Source organism: Pleurodeles waltl, chromosome 4_1 (assembly GCF_031143425.1).
Source record: "Pleurodeles waltl isolate 20211129_DDA chromosome 4_1, aPleWal1.hap1.20221129, whole genome shotgun sequence".
Lineage (NCBI taxonomy): Eukaryota > Metazoa > Chordata > Amphibia > Caudata > Salamandridae > Pleurodeles > Pleurodeles waltl.
In genome coordinates, this window is record NC_090442.1 from 830,786,296 (window position 1) to 830,804,437 (window position 18,142).

At 45.9% G+C, this 18,142-nt stretch overlaps 1 protein-coding gene across 1 annotated transcript in view; it reads left to right on the forward strand.

Moving 5' to 3' along the window:
* Positions 1–18,142, forward strand: part of BLTP3B (bridge-like lipid transfer protein family member 3B) — a 220,442-nt gene that overhangs the window by 164,132 nt on the left and 38,168 nt on the right. Inside the window, exons 16-17 of the mRNA XM_069229568.1 lie at positions 538–680; positions 14,061–14,211. Coding sequence (XP_069085669.1) covers positions 538–680; positions 14,061–14,211 — 294 coding nt within the window. The remainder of the gene's footprint in view (positions 1–537; positions 681–14,060; positions 14,212–18,142) is intronic.

An 18,142-nucleotide genomic window follows, 5' to 3' on the forward strand; every position in this document is an offset into this window, starting at 1 on the left:
TTGTTCATTTTTGTTATCCATAACAGGTTGCTGTTAACTTCTGTCTCGAGGCTTTTTATGTAGCTCCTGTAATCCGGCTTTATCAGAAGTACATTTTTTCTATTAACCATTAATTGTTTTGGCTATTCTCTATTGCCTGTATTTTTCTGCCTTTTGAAATATGTTTTTCAAATTTACTAGCAAATGAATTGGCTTTCATTCACTCTATCATTTACAAATACATCACGGTACTAGTGATGATAGTGACTCCTAAGACCTAGATCTGCAAGTTAACTTCCCATGCAATCTGTTCACTTGTTTGGTTCATTTCACAATATTCTAATCAAAGCCATTATCACCCAACACGTTAATCACTTTGAATTTTCATGATAAAATGTTTCACATGAAGGTCAGGAAGATCTATCCCGTATGTGTATCATACTTGTCATTTTTTCCCTCATCATTTCAATTTGTTTCACATAGTTCAATTTTCCCCAGACATGCTGCATTTAAGGTTTGACTTTACAACATTAAGTATGTGTTTTTTTTATAATGCAGTTCTTGGAAATACTTCAGCAAACATTTTTCAAGGCTCGACAGACAATACAAACGAAGCAATAAGAAATGCAAATTTCAATGGATCATCTCCAGACACAATAAGTGCAGCTTCTGAAAGCGTACAAGAAAACACTCAAGAAATGGTAATTCTTATTCTGCATTAAAATATTAATGAATAGCAAGGTTATGTTATGTTCACAGGATATTAAGCGTTACGTTTTAACAATAGTGCAGTTTACAAAACAACATATAGTTCTTACAAATTTGCAAACCCATTGTTAGCTGATTCATCCCTCCTCTTGCGAATTGTTTTTGTTTACTTTCATTTTAGTATTTGTGTGGAATGTGGCAGGTTTTAGTGAGAAAATGTTAATAAATATTGCTAGAAGCAGCTTTATATTACATCAAGAAAGAATCATGTAATATGTAATATGTAATCATGTAATGTCAAAGGAGCCCAAGGCGGACCCCAAGGACCTCAAGAACTTCCGGCCCATCTCCCTGCTCCCTTTCCCGGCAAAAGTGACTGAGAAGATTGTCAACAAACAGCTGACCCGCTACCTCGAAGTCAACAACATCCTGGACCCTTCCCAATCCGGTTTTCGCAGCAACCACAGCACTGAGACCCCCCTCATCGCCGCCACTGACGACATCCGGACCCTGATGGACAAAGGAGAAACAGCCGCCCTCATCCTCCTGGACCTATCAGCAGCCTTTGACACGGTCTGCCACTGCACCCTATCAGCACGCCTCCATGACGCCGGTATCCAAGAGAAGGCCCTGGCCTGGACCACATCCTTCCTCTCCGGCAGAACCCAGAGCGTCCGCCTCCCACCCATCCGCTCCAAAACCACTGAGATCATCTGCGGCGTCCCACAGGGATCCTCCCTCAGCCCGACACTGTTTAATATCTACATGGCCCCCCTCGCCCATGTCGCACGACAACACAACCTCAACATCATCTCCTACGCCGACGACACCCAGCTGATCATATCCCTCACCGAAGATCCCCACACCGCCAAAGCTAACCTCCACCGAGGAATGAAGGCCGTAGCCGACTGGATGAAGGACAGCAGACTGAAGCTGAATCAGACAAGACGGAGGTCCTCATTCTCGGACCCACCCCATCAGCCTGGGACGACTCTTGGTGGCCCACGTCACTAGGCACAGCCCCGGAACCCACGGACCATGCACGCAACCTGGGGGTCATCCTCGACTCCACTCTCTCCATGACCAGGCAAGTCAACGCCGTCTCCGCGTCCTGCTTCAACACCCTCCGTATGCTCCGCAGGATCTTCAAATGGATCCCCCTCAACACGAGAAAAACCGTTACCCAGGCCCTCCTCACCAACAGACTACGGGAACTACTCAGGAATTACAAACAAGCTCCTGAGACGACTCCAACGCATCCAGAACGCCTCGGCCCGACTGATCCTCGATGTCCCCCACCGCAGCCACATCACACTCCACCTAAGAGGCCTGCACTGGCTCCCCGTCAACAAAAGGATCACCTTCAAGCTCCTGATCCACGCACACAAAGCACTGCACAACACCGGACCCACCTACGTCAACAACCGACTCCGCTTCCATACCCCCACCCGAAGCCTCCGCTCAGCCAACCTCGCCCTCGCCACAGTCCCCCGCATCCGAAAAACCACCGCTGGCGGCAGATCCTTCTCCTACCTCGCCGCCAAGACCTGGAACACTCTCCCCACCATCCTACGACAGACCCAGGACCTGCTGGCCTTCAGAAGACTCCTCAAGACCTAGCTCTTCGACCAGTAGCACCCCCCCCTCCCGAGCGCCTTGAGACCCTCGCGGGTATGTAGCACGCTTTACAAATGCAGTGATTGATTGATTGATAATCACCAAGTGCATTTCTGAAATTGCCTACACAACCACATTGAGATTCACTACACTATTTTGTTAAGATAGGTTTGTTGAAACTAAGATGTGTTAATTGTAGCTAATGATTGCTGAACAGCTGATGGCCTGTGGTAAAACAATGGTAAGACAGTGCTAATGGGTCAGTATGTACTTCTAATATAGTCTTCCAATAGGAAGGTAAGCTCATCGGTCTGCCCTACCCACAGTCACTGTAGTGAATGGAGCTTTGTAGCTCCTCCCAGGGCCACTGTTTATGTGTCCCAAAAGCAACCAGATCCATGGTTTTATGATTCAGCACTCCCTCTCGTATGATGTCACTGCTGTAGATAGTGTCTGCAGGTCGGAGAAAACCTCACCCTGTTGTCAATTGCACAGTAGGACATATGCAAAGTTCGCTAGAGTACACACAAGAGATTTTGCACACTGCCTCGGAGCAGTAATTTCTTTTCAGCTGCTCTGTGTTTTTTCCCCTGTTCTCGCCTCTCCCCCGAGGGTGGCAGGGTAACACCCCTTCTGCTCATGAACACCAGTCACCCCTGAGCACAGGTCTGTGGGCCTTTCAGTCTATGTCCTACAACTGCAGTGGGTGTTACTGTGGGCTAGAATGCACCAAGAATGATTTTGCTTAGCAGACCTTTCCCGTACCACACTCTTGATATCTATTCTCATCCTCTGTGTCCCTCTGTTCTCCAAGGAACTCCATGCAATTGCTCCTCTGAAAGCTCTCACCTCAAAGCTGCTGTCCTTTCTGCCCACAATTACAGAACCTTCTTCTTTGTATGGGGAAGTAGGCTAATGTAACACTCTGTCTTATTTGTGCTGTTTCATTTGTATGTCTTAATTTTCCGTTTTCATTTGTAGAAACTGCCAAACACATTTCTCCAATTTTTACATACTTTTTGTTAGCAATCACTTTCCACCTTCTTTGAAGATACACATGAAGTTGCTGTTGACATCCAAGAAGTCATCTTATAGTGTTTACATTTGCAGGGCTGACAATGCATTTGACAGTTGTCAAATTAGATGTTTAACTTTAGAATGTATTAGCACCTAAAAGTATTTCTCTTATGTGTGTTAATATGTCTGTTTATTCAGCAGGGCCATATGTATTAAGGTTACGTTTACAAAAAGTAGTTACAAGTTGCTCACTGGTGTTTTGTTAATGTAACTTGATTTTACGAACCCACCTATGGGTTGTGTATTCACAAAATACTGAATCATATGAGGTTACGGAATGACCTTCCTAGTTAATATTCATTACACATGTTGCAGTTTGTGATCCATCAGCCCCCACCTCTGTGGTTGAATACAGTCACAGGGATTTTGACCTGCAAGGGACTGCAGATTGCCATTCCAGTGGTTTCTTTCCAAAACAAAAAACATTGTTTTTGTTTTATTTTCAAAAACAGCCTGAGTTCTTGGAAAACGGAAGTGCACGCAAGTAGTAGTCCTCTCCAGCTCTGCTCGCTCCGCCTGAAGCTGCTACCCAATTCCCAAAGGGTTACAAAGAGGATCTCTTTCCCTTTGCTTCTTTTATTATTGTCAAAACAATCGGAGAATAATTACATAAACAAGACTTTGCTGACAAAAAGACGTGAAAGAGCGAAAAATTTTACAACAACCAAAAAGAGATTCAGCCCTCAGAAAATAGGAATCAAATTAAAGCAAGGGGAAAGTCAGCCAAGACATGTTCATACAGTATGAGTGTGGGAAGATCAACTAATACAAATTAAAGCTCCAGTTAAATCTGGACCAGATATGATCACATTTTTTAATCAAGTGAATGCCCCTTGACTTGGCAAATACCAATTCTTGCTCATAAATCAGCTTAAGAGTAACCCACCACTTCCCCCAAAGGGGATAACACAGAAACCCAAGCTCTGGCAATGCAGAGCCTCGCTGTTACCATGTCAATGTAAAGCAGTCGTTTAAAACAGAAGTCTGTTCCCAGTCTGTAGCCCAGCATGATTAACTTATGAGAGAGATGCAGAATGTTGCTAACGCTTGCACAGGTGGGCCGACTCACTTCTGACCTGAGCCCCCCAAGCTTTGGACAGGATACAAACATATTTAGGATATCAACAGTCACAGAGCTGCATTTGGGACACTTGGGCCTGTCTGTTCTGCCATTCCCAGCCCACATACTATCCTGTCAGGATGTAATACAACATACATATTGGGGGTCATTCTGACCCTGGCGGCCGGTGACCGCCAGGGTCACCGACCACGGGAGCACCGCCAACAGGCTGGCGGTGCTCCCTCGAGCATTCTGACCGCGGCGGTTCAGGCGCGGTCAGAAACGGAAAGTCGGCGGTCTCCCGCCGACTTTCCGCTGCTCGGGGGAATCCTCCATGGCGGCGGAGCGCGCTCCGCCGCCATGGGGATTCTGACACCCCCTACCGCCATCGTGTTCCTGGCGGGTCTCCCGCCAGGAACAGGATGGCGGTAGGGGGTGCTGCGGGGCCCCTGGGGGCCCCTGCAGTGCCCATGACAACGGCATGGGCACTGCAGGGGCCCCCGTAAGAGGGCCCCACTTAGTATTTCAGTGTCTGCTTTGCAGACACTGAAATACGCGACGGGTGCAACTGCACCCGTCGCACCTTCCCACTCCGCCGGCTCAATTCTGAGCCGGCGTCCTAGTGGGAAGGTTGATTTGCCCTGGGCTGGCGGGCGGCCTTTTGGCGGCCGCCCGCCAGCCCAGGGCAAATCCCAAAATACCCTCAGCGGTCTTGCGACCGCGGAGCGGTATTTTGGAGGGGGAACATTGGCGGGCGGCCTCCGCCGCCCGCCAGTGTTAGAATGACCCCCATTGTCTTGAATTGTTGCACTTTCAGGTTCGTCAAATGTACCGCACCTTCCAAAATGCCCCATGCTGCCAGTATTTCTGACAAGACTATGTCCTGACTGAGAACCTTACTCCATTTCACCATGAGCAAAGAACTATTATTAACTCGTTGCTGGCAGAGACTTTGATATACCATACTAATTAAAGACTTCCTTGGTGCATTAAGCAAAGCAGAGAGCAAGTCAGAGCCTGGAGGTAGGGCTGCAAGCCAACACCTGACCAATAAATAGTCCCTAATCTTCAAATACTGAAATCAAAACATTGGGGGAGCTCGTAAAAGCTTTGTAGGCCACCAAAGGTACGAAAGCCATTCCGATTGTAGAGATATCCTACCCGAGACCCCCCATAATGGGACCATGCCATAGCTATAAAGTAGTGAAGGATGCCCGTAACATAGGATTGACCCACAGAGGCGTATCTGAGCTGATGAGCGGAATGGTATATTTAATGGAAATCTCCCTCCAAATATCTATCTTATCTCTTATATACTTAAATCTGACCCGCTTTAAGTAATTAGGGTCACTAAGTCTATATAAAAATAGTCCACATTCCTCACAGATTGCTAAGCGAAAAGGAAAAGCCAGTGGGGTCCTGATTGAAGTTGGGGACAGGAAGTCCCACCTGGTTGTAGGAGAGATAAATCTGATTTCCTGCTTGGTCCGTCTATATCCCCAAATAAAACTACAGATAACACCATCTAGTTGTTTAAAGAAGGAGTTACGAACTTGCAGGGGGATTGCACGAAACAGATCTAGAATTTTAGGTAAATATTTATCTTTATGATGTTACACTGACCAACTAAGCCTATTGGCAGCCGATGCCATCCTTTGAACTTCTTTACAATTATTTTCAGGAGAGGCCCATAGTTAAGCTTGAGGATTCGACCCACCCGTGGCGTGAGTTGAACCCCCAGGTGAGAGCCCCAGGTATCGGGATTTCAGGCTGAAAGTTAGCAAGTACCTGTGTTTAGCAAGATTTAATTTATAATCCGAATATGTACCAAATTTGCCGGCTTCGTTTTTAATACAATCTAAAGCACCTACTGCATTAGAAATATATAGTGCCACATCATTAGCATAGACTGTAATTTTAAGCTCCCTCCCCTGAGAGACAAAAGGCTGAATGTGATTATTGCAGTGGAGGGAGCACAGATATGGTTCTAAATACAACGCAAATAGAAGAGGGGAAAGTGGGCACCCCTGTCTAGTGCCCCAGTATATTTTGAAGGGAGCAGACAAAATCCCAGCATAAGCCAGTTGGGAGCAGAGACTTATAAAAAGCCTGCACCCATTTAAGGATGCAGCCACTAAAGACAAAAGCAGCTAACATAGCCCAGAGGCTCTCCCATACAACACAATCAAATGCCTTTTCTCTGTTCAGAAGTATCCTCCCCATGTTTACCCCCATTTCCTCAGCAATATCAAAAGCAACAATCGCCATGTTAATGTACCGTAGATTCCCGCCCGGGGATGAAGCCATGCTGATAGTGTGACACCAAGCCCGAAATTAGAGGGGTGAGCTGGGCAGCCAAGGGCTTAGCGACTGCATTAATGAGAAATATGGGGGTATGAACCAAGTTCCTCCGGGGGCTTACCCTTTTTTTAGGAAGACAACTATCCATGTTAGATTCCAGGATGCGGGAACCTTGCTGCTGATCCCTGTATGTTGAATAACATGGACAAAGAGAGGAAAAATGATTTTCATAAAGACCTTGCAGAATTCCAATGGGGTAATATCATCCCCAGCAGCTTTACCAGGAGGTAGTGCTGATATAGCTTGATTGATCTCAGAGGCGGTAAGAGGGAGAGAGAGGGAGAGAGTCAGAGAGGGAGAAAGTCAGGGAGAGAGTCAGAGAGGGAGAGAGTCAGAGAGAGTTAGAGTCAGAGAGAGAGAGAGTCAGAGTCCGACGAGAGTCAGAGTCCGACGAGAGTCAGAGTCCGACGAGAGTCAGAGTCCACTAGGAGGGGCAATGTTTGAATCCAAAAGATAGTGTTTAAACCCAGGTTCGTCAAGTGCCCTGCATGGGCCATAAAGACTCAGACAGACAGCCCAGCACCAGGAAACCTCAATGGTTCACAGACACCCTAAAGGAATCCCAAAAAAACTGCCATACCCTCGAGAAAGCCTGGCACAAAGACCACACCGCAGAAAACATGTCTGCCCTCAAAAACGCCACCCGCGAACACCATCAGCTGATCCGTGCCACCAAAAGAACTTCCTTCACAGACAGACTGGACAAGAACACTCACAACAGCAAAGAACTCTTCAACATCGTCAAAGAGCTCTCCAATCCTAATACCAACTCCAACTCCATCACGCCCTCACAAGACCTCTGCAACTCCCTCGTTACCTTCTTCCATCGTAAGATCACCGACCTACACGACAGCTTCGGACACCAGACCCAGACAACCACCACAGAACCCACTACCCCAGCCATCACCCTCAACGCCTGGACTCACATCAGCACGAAGGAGACCAAAGCTACCATGAACTCCATCCACTCCGGTGCCCCCTCAGACCCCTGCCCACACTTCATCTTCAACACAGCCGACGACATCATCACCCCGCATCTCCAGACCATCATCAACAGCTCGTTTGCCTCTGCCGCCTTCCCCGAGAGCTGGAAACACGCGGAAGTCAACGCCCTCCTGAAGAAACCTACGGCGGACCCCAGCGACCTGAAGAACTTCCGCCCCATCTCGCTCCTCCCCTTCCCTGCCAAGGTCATAGAGAAGACCGTCAACAAGCAACTGACCAATTTCCTTGAAGACAACAACCTACTCGACCCCTCGCAGTCCGGATTCCGAGCCAATTACAGGACAGAAACCGCCCTCATCTCAGTCACAGACGACATCAGAACTCTAATGGACAACGGAGAAACAGTCTCCCTCATCCTCCTCGACCTCTCGGCTGCCTTCGACACCGTCTGCCACCGAACCCTAACATCCCGCCTGCGCTCCACCGGTATCCAAGGACTGGCCCTGGACTGGATCAGCTCTTTCCTCTCTAACCGCTCCCAAAGAGTCTACCTCCCTCCATTCCGCTCAGACCCCACCGAGATCATCTGCGGCGTCCCATAAGGCTCCTCGCTCAGCCCGACTCTCTTCAATGTATACATGAGCCCCCTCGCCGACATCGTACGCAAACACAACATCAACATCACCTCTTACGCCGACGACACTCAGCTGATACTTTCCCTCACCAAGGACCCCACTGGCGCCAAGACCAACCTGCAAGATGGAATGAAGGACGTTGCAGAATGGATGAAACTCAGCCGTCTGAAACTGAACTCAGAAAAAACTGAAGTCCTCATACTCGGAAACACCCCGTCCGCCTGGGACGACTCTTGGTGGCCCAACGGCCCTAGGCACCACCCCAACCCCCTCAGACCACGCACGCAACCTCGGATTCATCCTGGACCCGCTTCTCACCATGACCAAACAAGTCAACGCCGTATCATCCTCCTGCTTCCTCACTCTCCGCATGCTCCGAAAGATCTTCCGCTGGATCCCCGCCGACACCAGAAAAACTGTGACCCACACCCTCGTCACAAGCCGCCTGGTCTACGGAAACACCCTATACGCAGGAACCACCGCTAAACTCCAGAAACGTCTGCAGCGAATACAAAACGCCTCCGACCGCCTCGTCCTCGACATACCTCGCAACAGCCACATCTCCGCCCACCTGAGACACATGCACTGGCTTCCCGTCAGCAAAAGAATCACCTTCCGGCTCCTCACCCACGCACACAAAGCCCTCCACAACAAGGGACCCGAATACCTCAACCGTCGCCTCAGTTTCTACACGCCCACCCGTCAACTTCGCTCCGCCAACCTCGCTCTCGCCGCCGTCCCTCGTATCCGCCGCACCACGGCAGGTGGGAAATCCTTCTCCTACCTGGCGGCCAAGACATGGAACTCCCTCCCCGCCAACCTCAGGACCACCCAGGACCACCCTGCATTCCGGAGGCAGCTCAAAACCTGGCTCTTCGAGCAGCAGTAACCCCCTTCCCCTAGCGCCTTGAGACCCTCACGGGTGAGTAGCGTGCTTTATAAATGTTTTTGATTTGATTTGATTTGAGATAAAAGCCAGAGAATTACTCTGCAATCTCCTCTGGACTTGTATATACCGTTCCATCGACCCCTTTCACCAAGTGAATGCGGGTCGTAGACTATCTATCTGTGATTTGCTGTGCCAGCACCCGGCCCACTTGCTCGCCATACTCATGTTTAAGGGAGCGATACTTACAGAATCTGGCCGCAACTTTTTATTTCAGTTCACTCCCTAGATTATCTTGATTTGCAAAGAGAGTAAGATATCATTTCTGCTGGTCCGCACCCCCTTAAGAATTTCCTTGGCATGGGAAAGTTCTGGCTGCATCACTAGCTGATGGAGTAACTGTAAAATAGTGGATTTGTCTCTATCCTGATGAAAAGTATACTGTTGGGTAATCCCCCACAAAAAAGGCTTTCATAGAATTCCATACAGCATATGGGGAAGCCGTACTCGGGTCAGTTTGAACGAATCCCGTCAGTTCTTTAGTAATGATTGCAACATACTCTGGGTCTGTCAGTGAGTAACAGGGAAAAGAAAATCAACGTCCCTGACAAGTTCCTACCTGAAGTTGGATAGATACTAATACCGGGCTGTGATCCGAGGTGACTCTAGGGCACACTTCCATAGAAGCCTGCTGCAGAAGGCCATCATGCGCAAAGACCAAATCAGTTCTAGAATAGTACTTATGTGGGGTTGAGTAATCCGTGTATGCGGGAGCCAGTGGATGAAGAGCCCTCCAGATGTATGTAAAACAATGAATTCAAACCATTTCAACTCTGGTGGCCCTGGTTTTAATAATTTGTAAAGAAGCCCTGTGATTCGTCGAGTCCATGCCATAGTTCATTACACAGCTAAAAAAAAACAGGAACATAAGCTCACCTGGCCACTCGAGTAACTCCGGGGTCAGCCCATTTATAACCACAGGATCATCGACATTGGGGCCATATATTGTACAGAATACATATTTTACTCCATAGAGCAAAAGCTGTGCAATTACCCAGCATCCCCTGGTGTCGTCAGAAGATTTTAATATCTTGTAATTTAACAGTTTGTCACCCAACATGGCTGCGCCCCAAATAGACATTGACTCAGAGGTGCAAACTATCAAATTATATCCAGATTGCCAAAATGAAGATGTATCCTTAAAAGCTAAATGCCTCTCAGTCCAAAAAAGAAAATGAGGCTTATACATTTGGATCTCCACCTGGACTAACTTACATTTAGCAAGTCAGTTCAGCCCGCACACATTCCGTTCACATAAACTTCATAAGACCCATGGTACTTTCCCTCAGATCCCAGACTTATTAGCCATAGTGCATTGAATAAGTGCCCCTTGTCGCGCCAATAGCGATGGCAGGAGAAATTCCTGAACACAGTATTGTACCAGTTAATCAGTTGATCGCTTGACAATTTTCCCACGTCCTCTCTACCCCAAGAAAGAGACCCCGCCATCCCTACAGGACAGCCTGCACCCTCCGCCTTCTCAAGGACACCCTCCCACAAACCGCTGACTAAGAGAATCACCTCCATCCTATGGCTGCTGATGGAGCTGGAAGCCATGAGAGCTATGACCCCCTCCAATCCCCGATCTTTCCTGTCCCCTGCCCGACTGTCCAGTGTGGTATACCCATGCAAAAAGCCCTCCTGAAACATAAAGTGCAGGAAAGCGAAACAAGAGAAATAGACCACCTCCATTATAGAATTACCCAACAACTAACAGCCAATCCGATACCAAAAAGACATCGACAGACTGCCCGCGCCGGTCCATGATAGCCTTACAGAGATCCGAACAAGCTGAGTTGGCTGTTACAGGTGCCGCAGTGCGAACTTTGATGTAGCTAACCTTTCTCAACAAAAAGTCTCCAATAAAAATCAACATAGGGAGGGGACGACCTGTACTAAGACTAGTAGTTGTAGTACCTGGTTTATCCTTTCAATTGATAGGCAGCCTGTGCACCCTCTGAATTTGTGAGTCCCAGTCAGACAACTCCAGAAAAGCCTTTCCAAGTAGCTGCACTGTGTACTGATGGGGGTCATCCCTTTCTTTCCCCTCCGGGATACCAAATATCCAGAGGTTATTTAATCGCTGCTTTTTCTCAAGATCCTCAATTTAAGTTGCAAGGAGACCAGAGCACACCTGTGACCTTCTAGTGACTTCCCAGCTGTCGCTCCCGAGTCCTCCAGATACGATATGCGCTGTTGGAGCTCAGTCACGTCAGTAGAGAGTGATGCTACTTTACTCGTAAATAATAGCGCTATCTGCTGTGGCCTGCGCATAATAACGGCGGGTCTCCTCCTGCAAGTCTATAAAGCCTGCAAGATAGTAAGGAATGATGGTTCCTGTGTAGGAGGGTGAGGATCAGGAAGGACACCTACGGAAGCCCCTATAACAACACTAGATGTAGGGCTATCGCTGGGAAGGTCAATACCGGGCTCTGACGCGTCAACAGCCCTTGGAGTACTGGATGTGCTGGATGCAGAGGCGGATAATCTGCCAGTCCGTTGCTGCTTCAGTTTAGTAGGAGCTTTAGAGACTGAAGCGGTAGATGACAGGCGTCCTTTAGTCATCACCTAGTCTCATAGTGGGCTGCCCATGGATGAGATACTCACTGTATGGCTTCTCCACCGGGCAGGAGTACCTCTCATAGCTCTCCCATTCACGTGCTTTCCCTGAGGGTTCTTAGAGCAGCATTAGTTGGCTTTTATTGGTTGTTTGGATTGACAGCTCAGTGTGCCAGTACCATGTCCCAACTCCATAGTTGTCTCTGTTAATGTCACGTCTGCTGACGGTAGGGCTCCTTTGTTAGCAACTTCAGGATTATACACTGGCCGGAGAGTAAGCTGCTCAGGATAGAGCCCAGAGAAAGACTCTGTGAATACAGTGAGGGCAGGGCCAGCGGGAATGTGTCCTGAGTATTTGTGGTTGATACTAAGAAATTAGCCAGACAGTCACTTCTCTACCCCCCCGGCACTGTTGTTTTCCTGCGCCACACTTCAAGTAGCCCCCCTTCCTATTCTTTCAGAATCAGCTATAGTATCGAAGAGGCAGCCCCCTCCGCCAGGAGTAGCAATTTTGGAGACTTCCAAAAAAATGGTGAGCCGCAACCTGGTATCAATGAGTTAGTTCCCCCAGGCACTCCTGTTCTCAATACATTGTTGCCCCTTTCCGTGATTCCTGGATCAGTGTTGCCGGCTCAGGCTGCCGCCATTTGCACTTCAGTGAGCGGAGGCTGGTTATAGATTTCCAGAGTCTCTGCTTCATGCACCTTGATAATCGAGGAAGTGGTGCCAGAACTCAGCAATTACTGGATCGGGTGCCCGACTAGAGATTCATCTGGTTCCACAGGTTGCCGCACTGTTGGTCGGTGGCCCCTCTTGTCTTCCTTTCTGCTGTCGGCTCCAACTTTGTACAAGTTGCAAGCTCCTTGGCCAGAGCGGCCAGCAGTGACCCAGGAAAAAGCCATCACCTAGCCCTTTGATATGATGCGGATACTTGTACCGTCCTTGAGTGCCCTGGATTTACTCAAGAACGTGGTTGTAGAAGTTTGGTGTATGCCCTGGCTCAGGATCTGCCACATTCAGTCCGGCAGCAGCTGACAGCATCCACAATGGGGAGAAGGTGGGCCATACAGTCAAATCCTTATCGTCTGGTAATCGGTAATTGCAGAGCAGCTTCAGGGCCAGTAATACAGTAGTAGTCTTGCGACCGGGCAGGTGAGCAGGACACAGACAAGGATCGTCAAAAAGGGTTGGGAGAGATCTCTCTCCGGTGACCTCATTGCTAGCCACCTCACCCCCCCCTTTGCAAATCAGTTACCACCCTTTACAAGTCAGTAGCAAATCAGTTCCATGCAACTAGAATTCAGGTTGTAAGTCATTGATAAATGTGATACTTAATCAAAATTTGGAAGGGACTCTCTAAACATGCCCTTTCCAAATCGAAATCTAGCACACATTTCAGAACCTACTTCGCATTTAGGAAACACTTTTTTAAAAGACATTAAGTATATTAAAATCTAATTTTGGAGTATTTTGTTTTAATCATTTAGGTTGTATGTAGTGTCATTGTGATAGATATGTAATTCAGTCAAAAAATCTCTTTATTGTTTCCACAGGTGAGGTACAGGCTTCAAACGATGAGTCCTCCCATACTATTTTGATTTACAGCCTGCTACTAAATTGGTGTGTCCTGCTCATAGCCATGGATAAAAAGGATAATATAGTTTTCAAAACGTTTGTCCCATTTTCTGAATATCTCCTTAAATATAGTTAAGTTTTAGGGTTATTTCAAGTATCTTGTCATAATTTACGTTTCATCAGCCAGTAAAGATGGCTACCATTCTTGATCTCTTGGAAGTTATTGAAAGAAAAATTATAAGATTATAAACTCCTAGGACTAATGATAGTTGTCTTGTGAATGCTTTGTGTATGAGAATGTGACCTGGTCATAGACATTATAAGTGTACAATAATAGCTGAATAGTCTGTCTGCTCAAAATAATGTGTGGATATAAGTTAAGATAATCTTAATGATGAAGACCAAGGTATTTATGTAGTTTGATTCTAAACACCTAAAACTCCCACTAAATCCTAAACCTGTAACAGGCTAGCAATAAAAGCATTTTAAGGCCATAGCCTATTGGAGAGAATTTGCAAACAAAGTTTATTCAATGATAGACAGTAAAGTGAGTAAGGTAAAATACAATATATTTACATTTGACTTTACTTCTTGACAGACATCGGTTGTTGTTTTTAACATCTTTGATGTCAACTGTGGGATTGACATCAGAGGTAAAGACTTGGCAGTTTGTCTCTATGTGGGTCAAGTGATACCTAAGGAGCTGGGCAATGTTGCTATTCGACACTACTACAGCAATCGAAGCATGGGTAAGAACTTTTGCAAGCATTTCTTATACTCCCCCTTCAATGTAACCATTAGTGCTTTGTGTAAAATAATTATAAGAATTTCAAAATTGTAGAACCTTCTTTTTAATGTTTTTTTGTAACAATATGCTTCTTAATTAAGATATTCCCTTATAAATATTTAATTTGTGTTATTATTTCTTACAACACTCTTTACCACCATGTTTTCTATTTAAAAGTTTTTTCTGTTTGTTAATCCATGTTGTGTGTAAACCAGTGGAACATCTGAAATATCCATGGTGTAATCATTTTTAAGTCTGGTGTTCTGACATCCCTCAGCATTGCCCTGAGCCCTTGCCCACCTAAAGTATTGCAAACACTTGTTCTGGTTTTGGGTCTTCTAGCAGCAGAGACCTTAAACACCTTATTTCTCACTAGAGTGTACCCAAATGAGTAGAAGAATACAAGGGTGAGGCAATTGTTTAAAACACAATATTGGGTCCTACTGATTTTGAGAAACTATTGCCCCATGTCACAGCTGACCTTCTTTCTCATGGTCAGCATCGTGAGGCCACTTTCTTTCGCAATTTGGATTTGATGCATACCAAAATGCTATTTTGCGGTCACCAACTGGCCCATTTGGCGAATCGGCCTGTTTGCGATCACAAAAAAATTGATACCTCTGGTCCTTTAAGCATCAATGTCACATACAAACAATGTAATATACACTTATGAGGAAGCGATCTTAGTGAAGTAAGCATCCTCTACTTAAATTTTTGTTTGCGTATCACATGTAAGTCATGAGTTCAAATCTTAAGATGACCAGCTCAGATTTTCACCCTCCTATGTTTGACAAAGTGTTTGGCGGAAAGGCAAAACTTGAGTTCTGAGCACTAAATATGATGCCTTTATAAGGTCTTGTAAGTGCTGGACCCCCCTGCATATATTTAAATATACACTACATGTTTTGTCCTGAATAGATCCACTGAAAGTAGGGTGTGGGTTGAAATGTCACCACTGGAATAGGGATTAACCAGTATATACGTTTCAATACAGAAATCGGCATTATATATAATTGTGCATATCTCTATTGTATATATGTATCATTTTATTGTTCACATGGCTGCACTTATGAGCACTGCGCTATCTGCACTATTTCACTTTATGAAGCACCTACTGGAAGATTAAATACTGTAATCATTGTTGATATCGGGATTTGAGTGGATCCGTCATGGTAACTTATGAATGCGACCCATGGAACCATTGTGCTTATTCTATGCACATGTTCCGATTTACCACCAAAAAGGGTTTGGTCCTGTGCATCCTTCTACAGCCCATGCTGATGGCCATCACTCTCATGAGACCATTTGCAAAGAGCAGTATTAGAGTGTTATAATTTTTGTAATTTATTTGTTCATGATTCATGAATCCAAAAATTGGAGGGTCCACATGACCTAGAGAGGAGTTGTGCACAGTTTGATTAAAATAATTGTTTTGGCATTTATTTTAATTCCAGGTGTGGGGAGTGCGTTTAGTCCCTTCCCCCTTGTTCTGCCACCCAACATGAGCCTGAAGGTCAGGGGAAGCTCACCCTGCCCTGCACCCTTATGCCCTGTTTGTTTTTATTTTTCCAACATGTTTAGTAATGCCAGCTGCAACAGATATTTTTCAGTGCCTGCCAGCCCCTGAGAAAGCATCTGATTTACAACATATATTTTCAACCAGATGTAAGATAACCATCTGCCTGGGATTAACTGCAAATGTGCAAACTAATTGAAGGTTGTCTCTTTTATTTTAAAGTTGTACATGTCCTCATTTCACCTCAAATAAGCACACTCAGAACCTAGACTGCCGCTCATGCTGAATATTGGGGTTGACTTTAGTCAATTGAGTAGGCTGTGACTCTTTGCCTAGGCCTCCACAGCCACTACTGACTTGAGAGGTTTAATGATTGGACACAATGTTCCTCATCCAATTTTAAGCACATTTCTGAACCCTTCTTCCTCTATCCCGTTCTTGCTCTTATTGTCCAGCTCCTTAAAATACCTCACTGACTTCCACCAGTCAAATCTAGTGGGGGCTGAGGGTTGACACCACTTTTTTACAGATCTCCCTCCTTGCAGACAGGATCAAATCATAGATCAACATATGTTGTAATATCAAAGGGTCACAACTCCAGCCTCTTCCTGTCCCAAGTCTTGCCTCCATGGTCGTTCCCAGGGTATCAGAGATTCTTACCCACAGTTAACTAGTAACCTTCCAAACTCAGGCAACTGGCAAACATGTGGACATCCTCTGCATTTTGAGCACCCCACCTTCTGCATCTGGGATCCTTACTCCTCTTATCATATTCATCTTCAGTGGGTTCCAATGGGCTCTGTGAAAGGTGAAGAAGTGATTTCTCCTTAGTGCAGCAGATTTATTCACAGAATAAAACATGTTTGTTAATACTTGCCATAATTCCTCCAAATCCAAGCTAGACAGGAATCCATCCCAGAGATGCTGAGGGGGTTTCATGTTATCCTCCGAAAGATACAGATACCAATATGACACTTCCTTCTTCCTTGCCTTAGGTTCGTAAATGTCCTTTTCCATAGTGCTTCTCAGTCTCAGTCCACTCCTAAGTTCTACACTGTACATTCAGCTGATATCATTTTAACCTGGAAAGTGCCCTATTTGTCAACTTCATCCAAGTGGATACAGGATAGGACCCTGCACCTTCAACCAAGTGTCCCAAGTTAATTTTAACACACTACCTCAGGGGCTTTGCTAAATGGTTCACCAAGCATTCTGGGGTCCCTGGTGAGTCCAATACTGAGGACAACTTGCTATAGTATGGGATCCCCAGGAATGACCTGACCCCATACCACACTTAGCAGCTGCCTGCAAGCACTTTAACAGCACCTTCTTGAAGTATTTGGGGTGCCTGAACTTATATGAAAAACCTTCCCCAGGAGGGTCCATTCACATGGAGCTGTACATAAGACCCACTGTCAACTTATCCGGGCAAAGAAGAAGCATCCTGTTATTCTTCCCTTGAAAGGTCCAGCAGTACAGTTGACAATCCAATTCTGTCTTGGTCACAGTCTTAGAGAGACTATTAACAATGGCTAGAGACTTTTTAATGCAAGTTAGAGGATCTCTTTGAGGCAGATATTAGTGCTATAGCTCTGAACAGAATGCCCCCTTCACCAAGGAACAGTGCACTTCAGTATGTTCCTTTGCCTTACTGCAGGGGAGGTGGACTTTGAAGTTTGTAGCAGGCAATGAGAGGTTGCAGTGGGGCAACTGGAGATCACCACAGGTTTGTAACGCTTCTTCACCAAATCAAATTCAAGGCTATTCTGGGCTTATTGAAGGCATTCATCATTTAGTCATGTTGCGGTATCCAACTCCACATCATATATCGGAACCCGAAGTAGGCTTTGTGGCCTTGAATTTTCTCCATTTCCGTCCCAAGGACAATTGCTCATGTGTACATCACACTATGAGGGTCAAGCTTCTAATCAATGGAATGGTTTGGTTTTGACAATTTTAAAGGAATTCAAAGGGCTGCAGCACAGACCTGCAGGGAACATTACAGTAGCAGGTGTCTTTTACTTCCTTACCAAGCACTGCACAGGATGATTGATCAGTTCCTCTACCACATTAAGAACATTCTATTGCCTTACATCTAAGGGTATTTAAATCTATCCTATAATTGTGGACTACACAAACACCCCAGAAGAAAATGTTAGTTTTATTCTATTAAAGAGTAGGAAGTTGTTTTGTCAGCTTGATGCACCCATTGAGAGTAATCCCATATATAAGTATTTAAAATATTGTTCATGATTTGTTTGCTAACCATCATGTCTATGTCTGTAAATAGGCAGATTTAAATCAATTATTTGTAAGACATTTTTGTTATCAACACAATTGCTAAAATCTCAATAAACTGCAACCACTCTCTGCATTT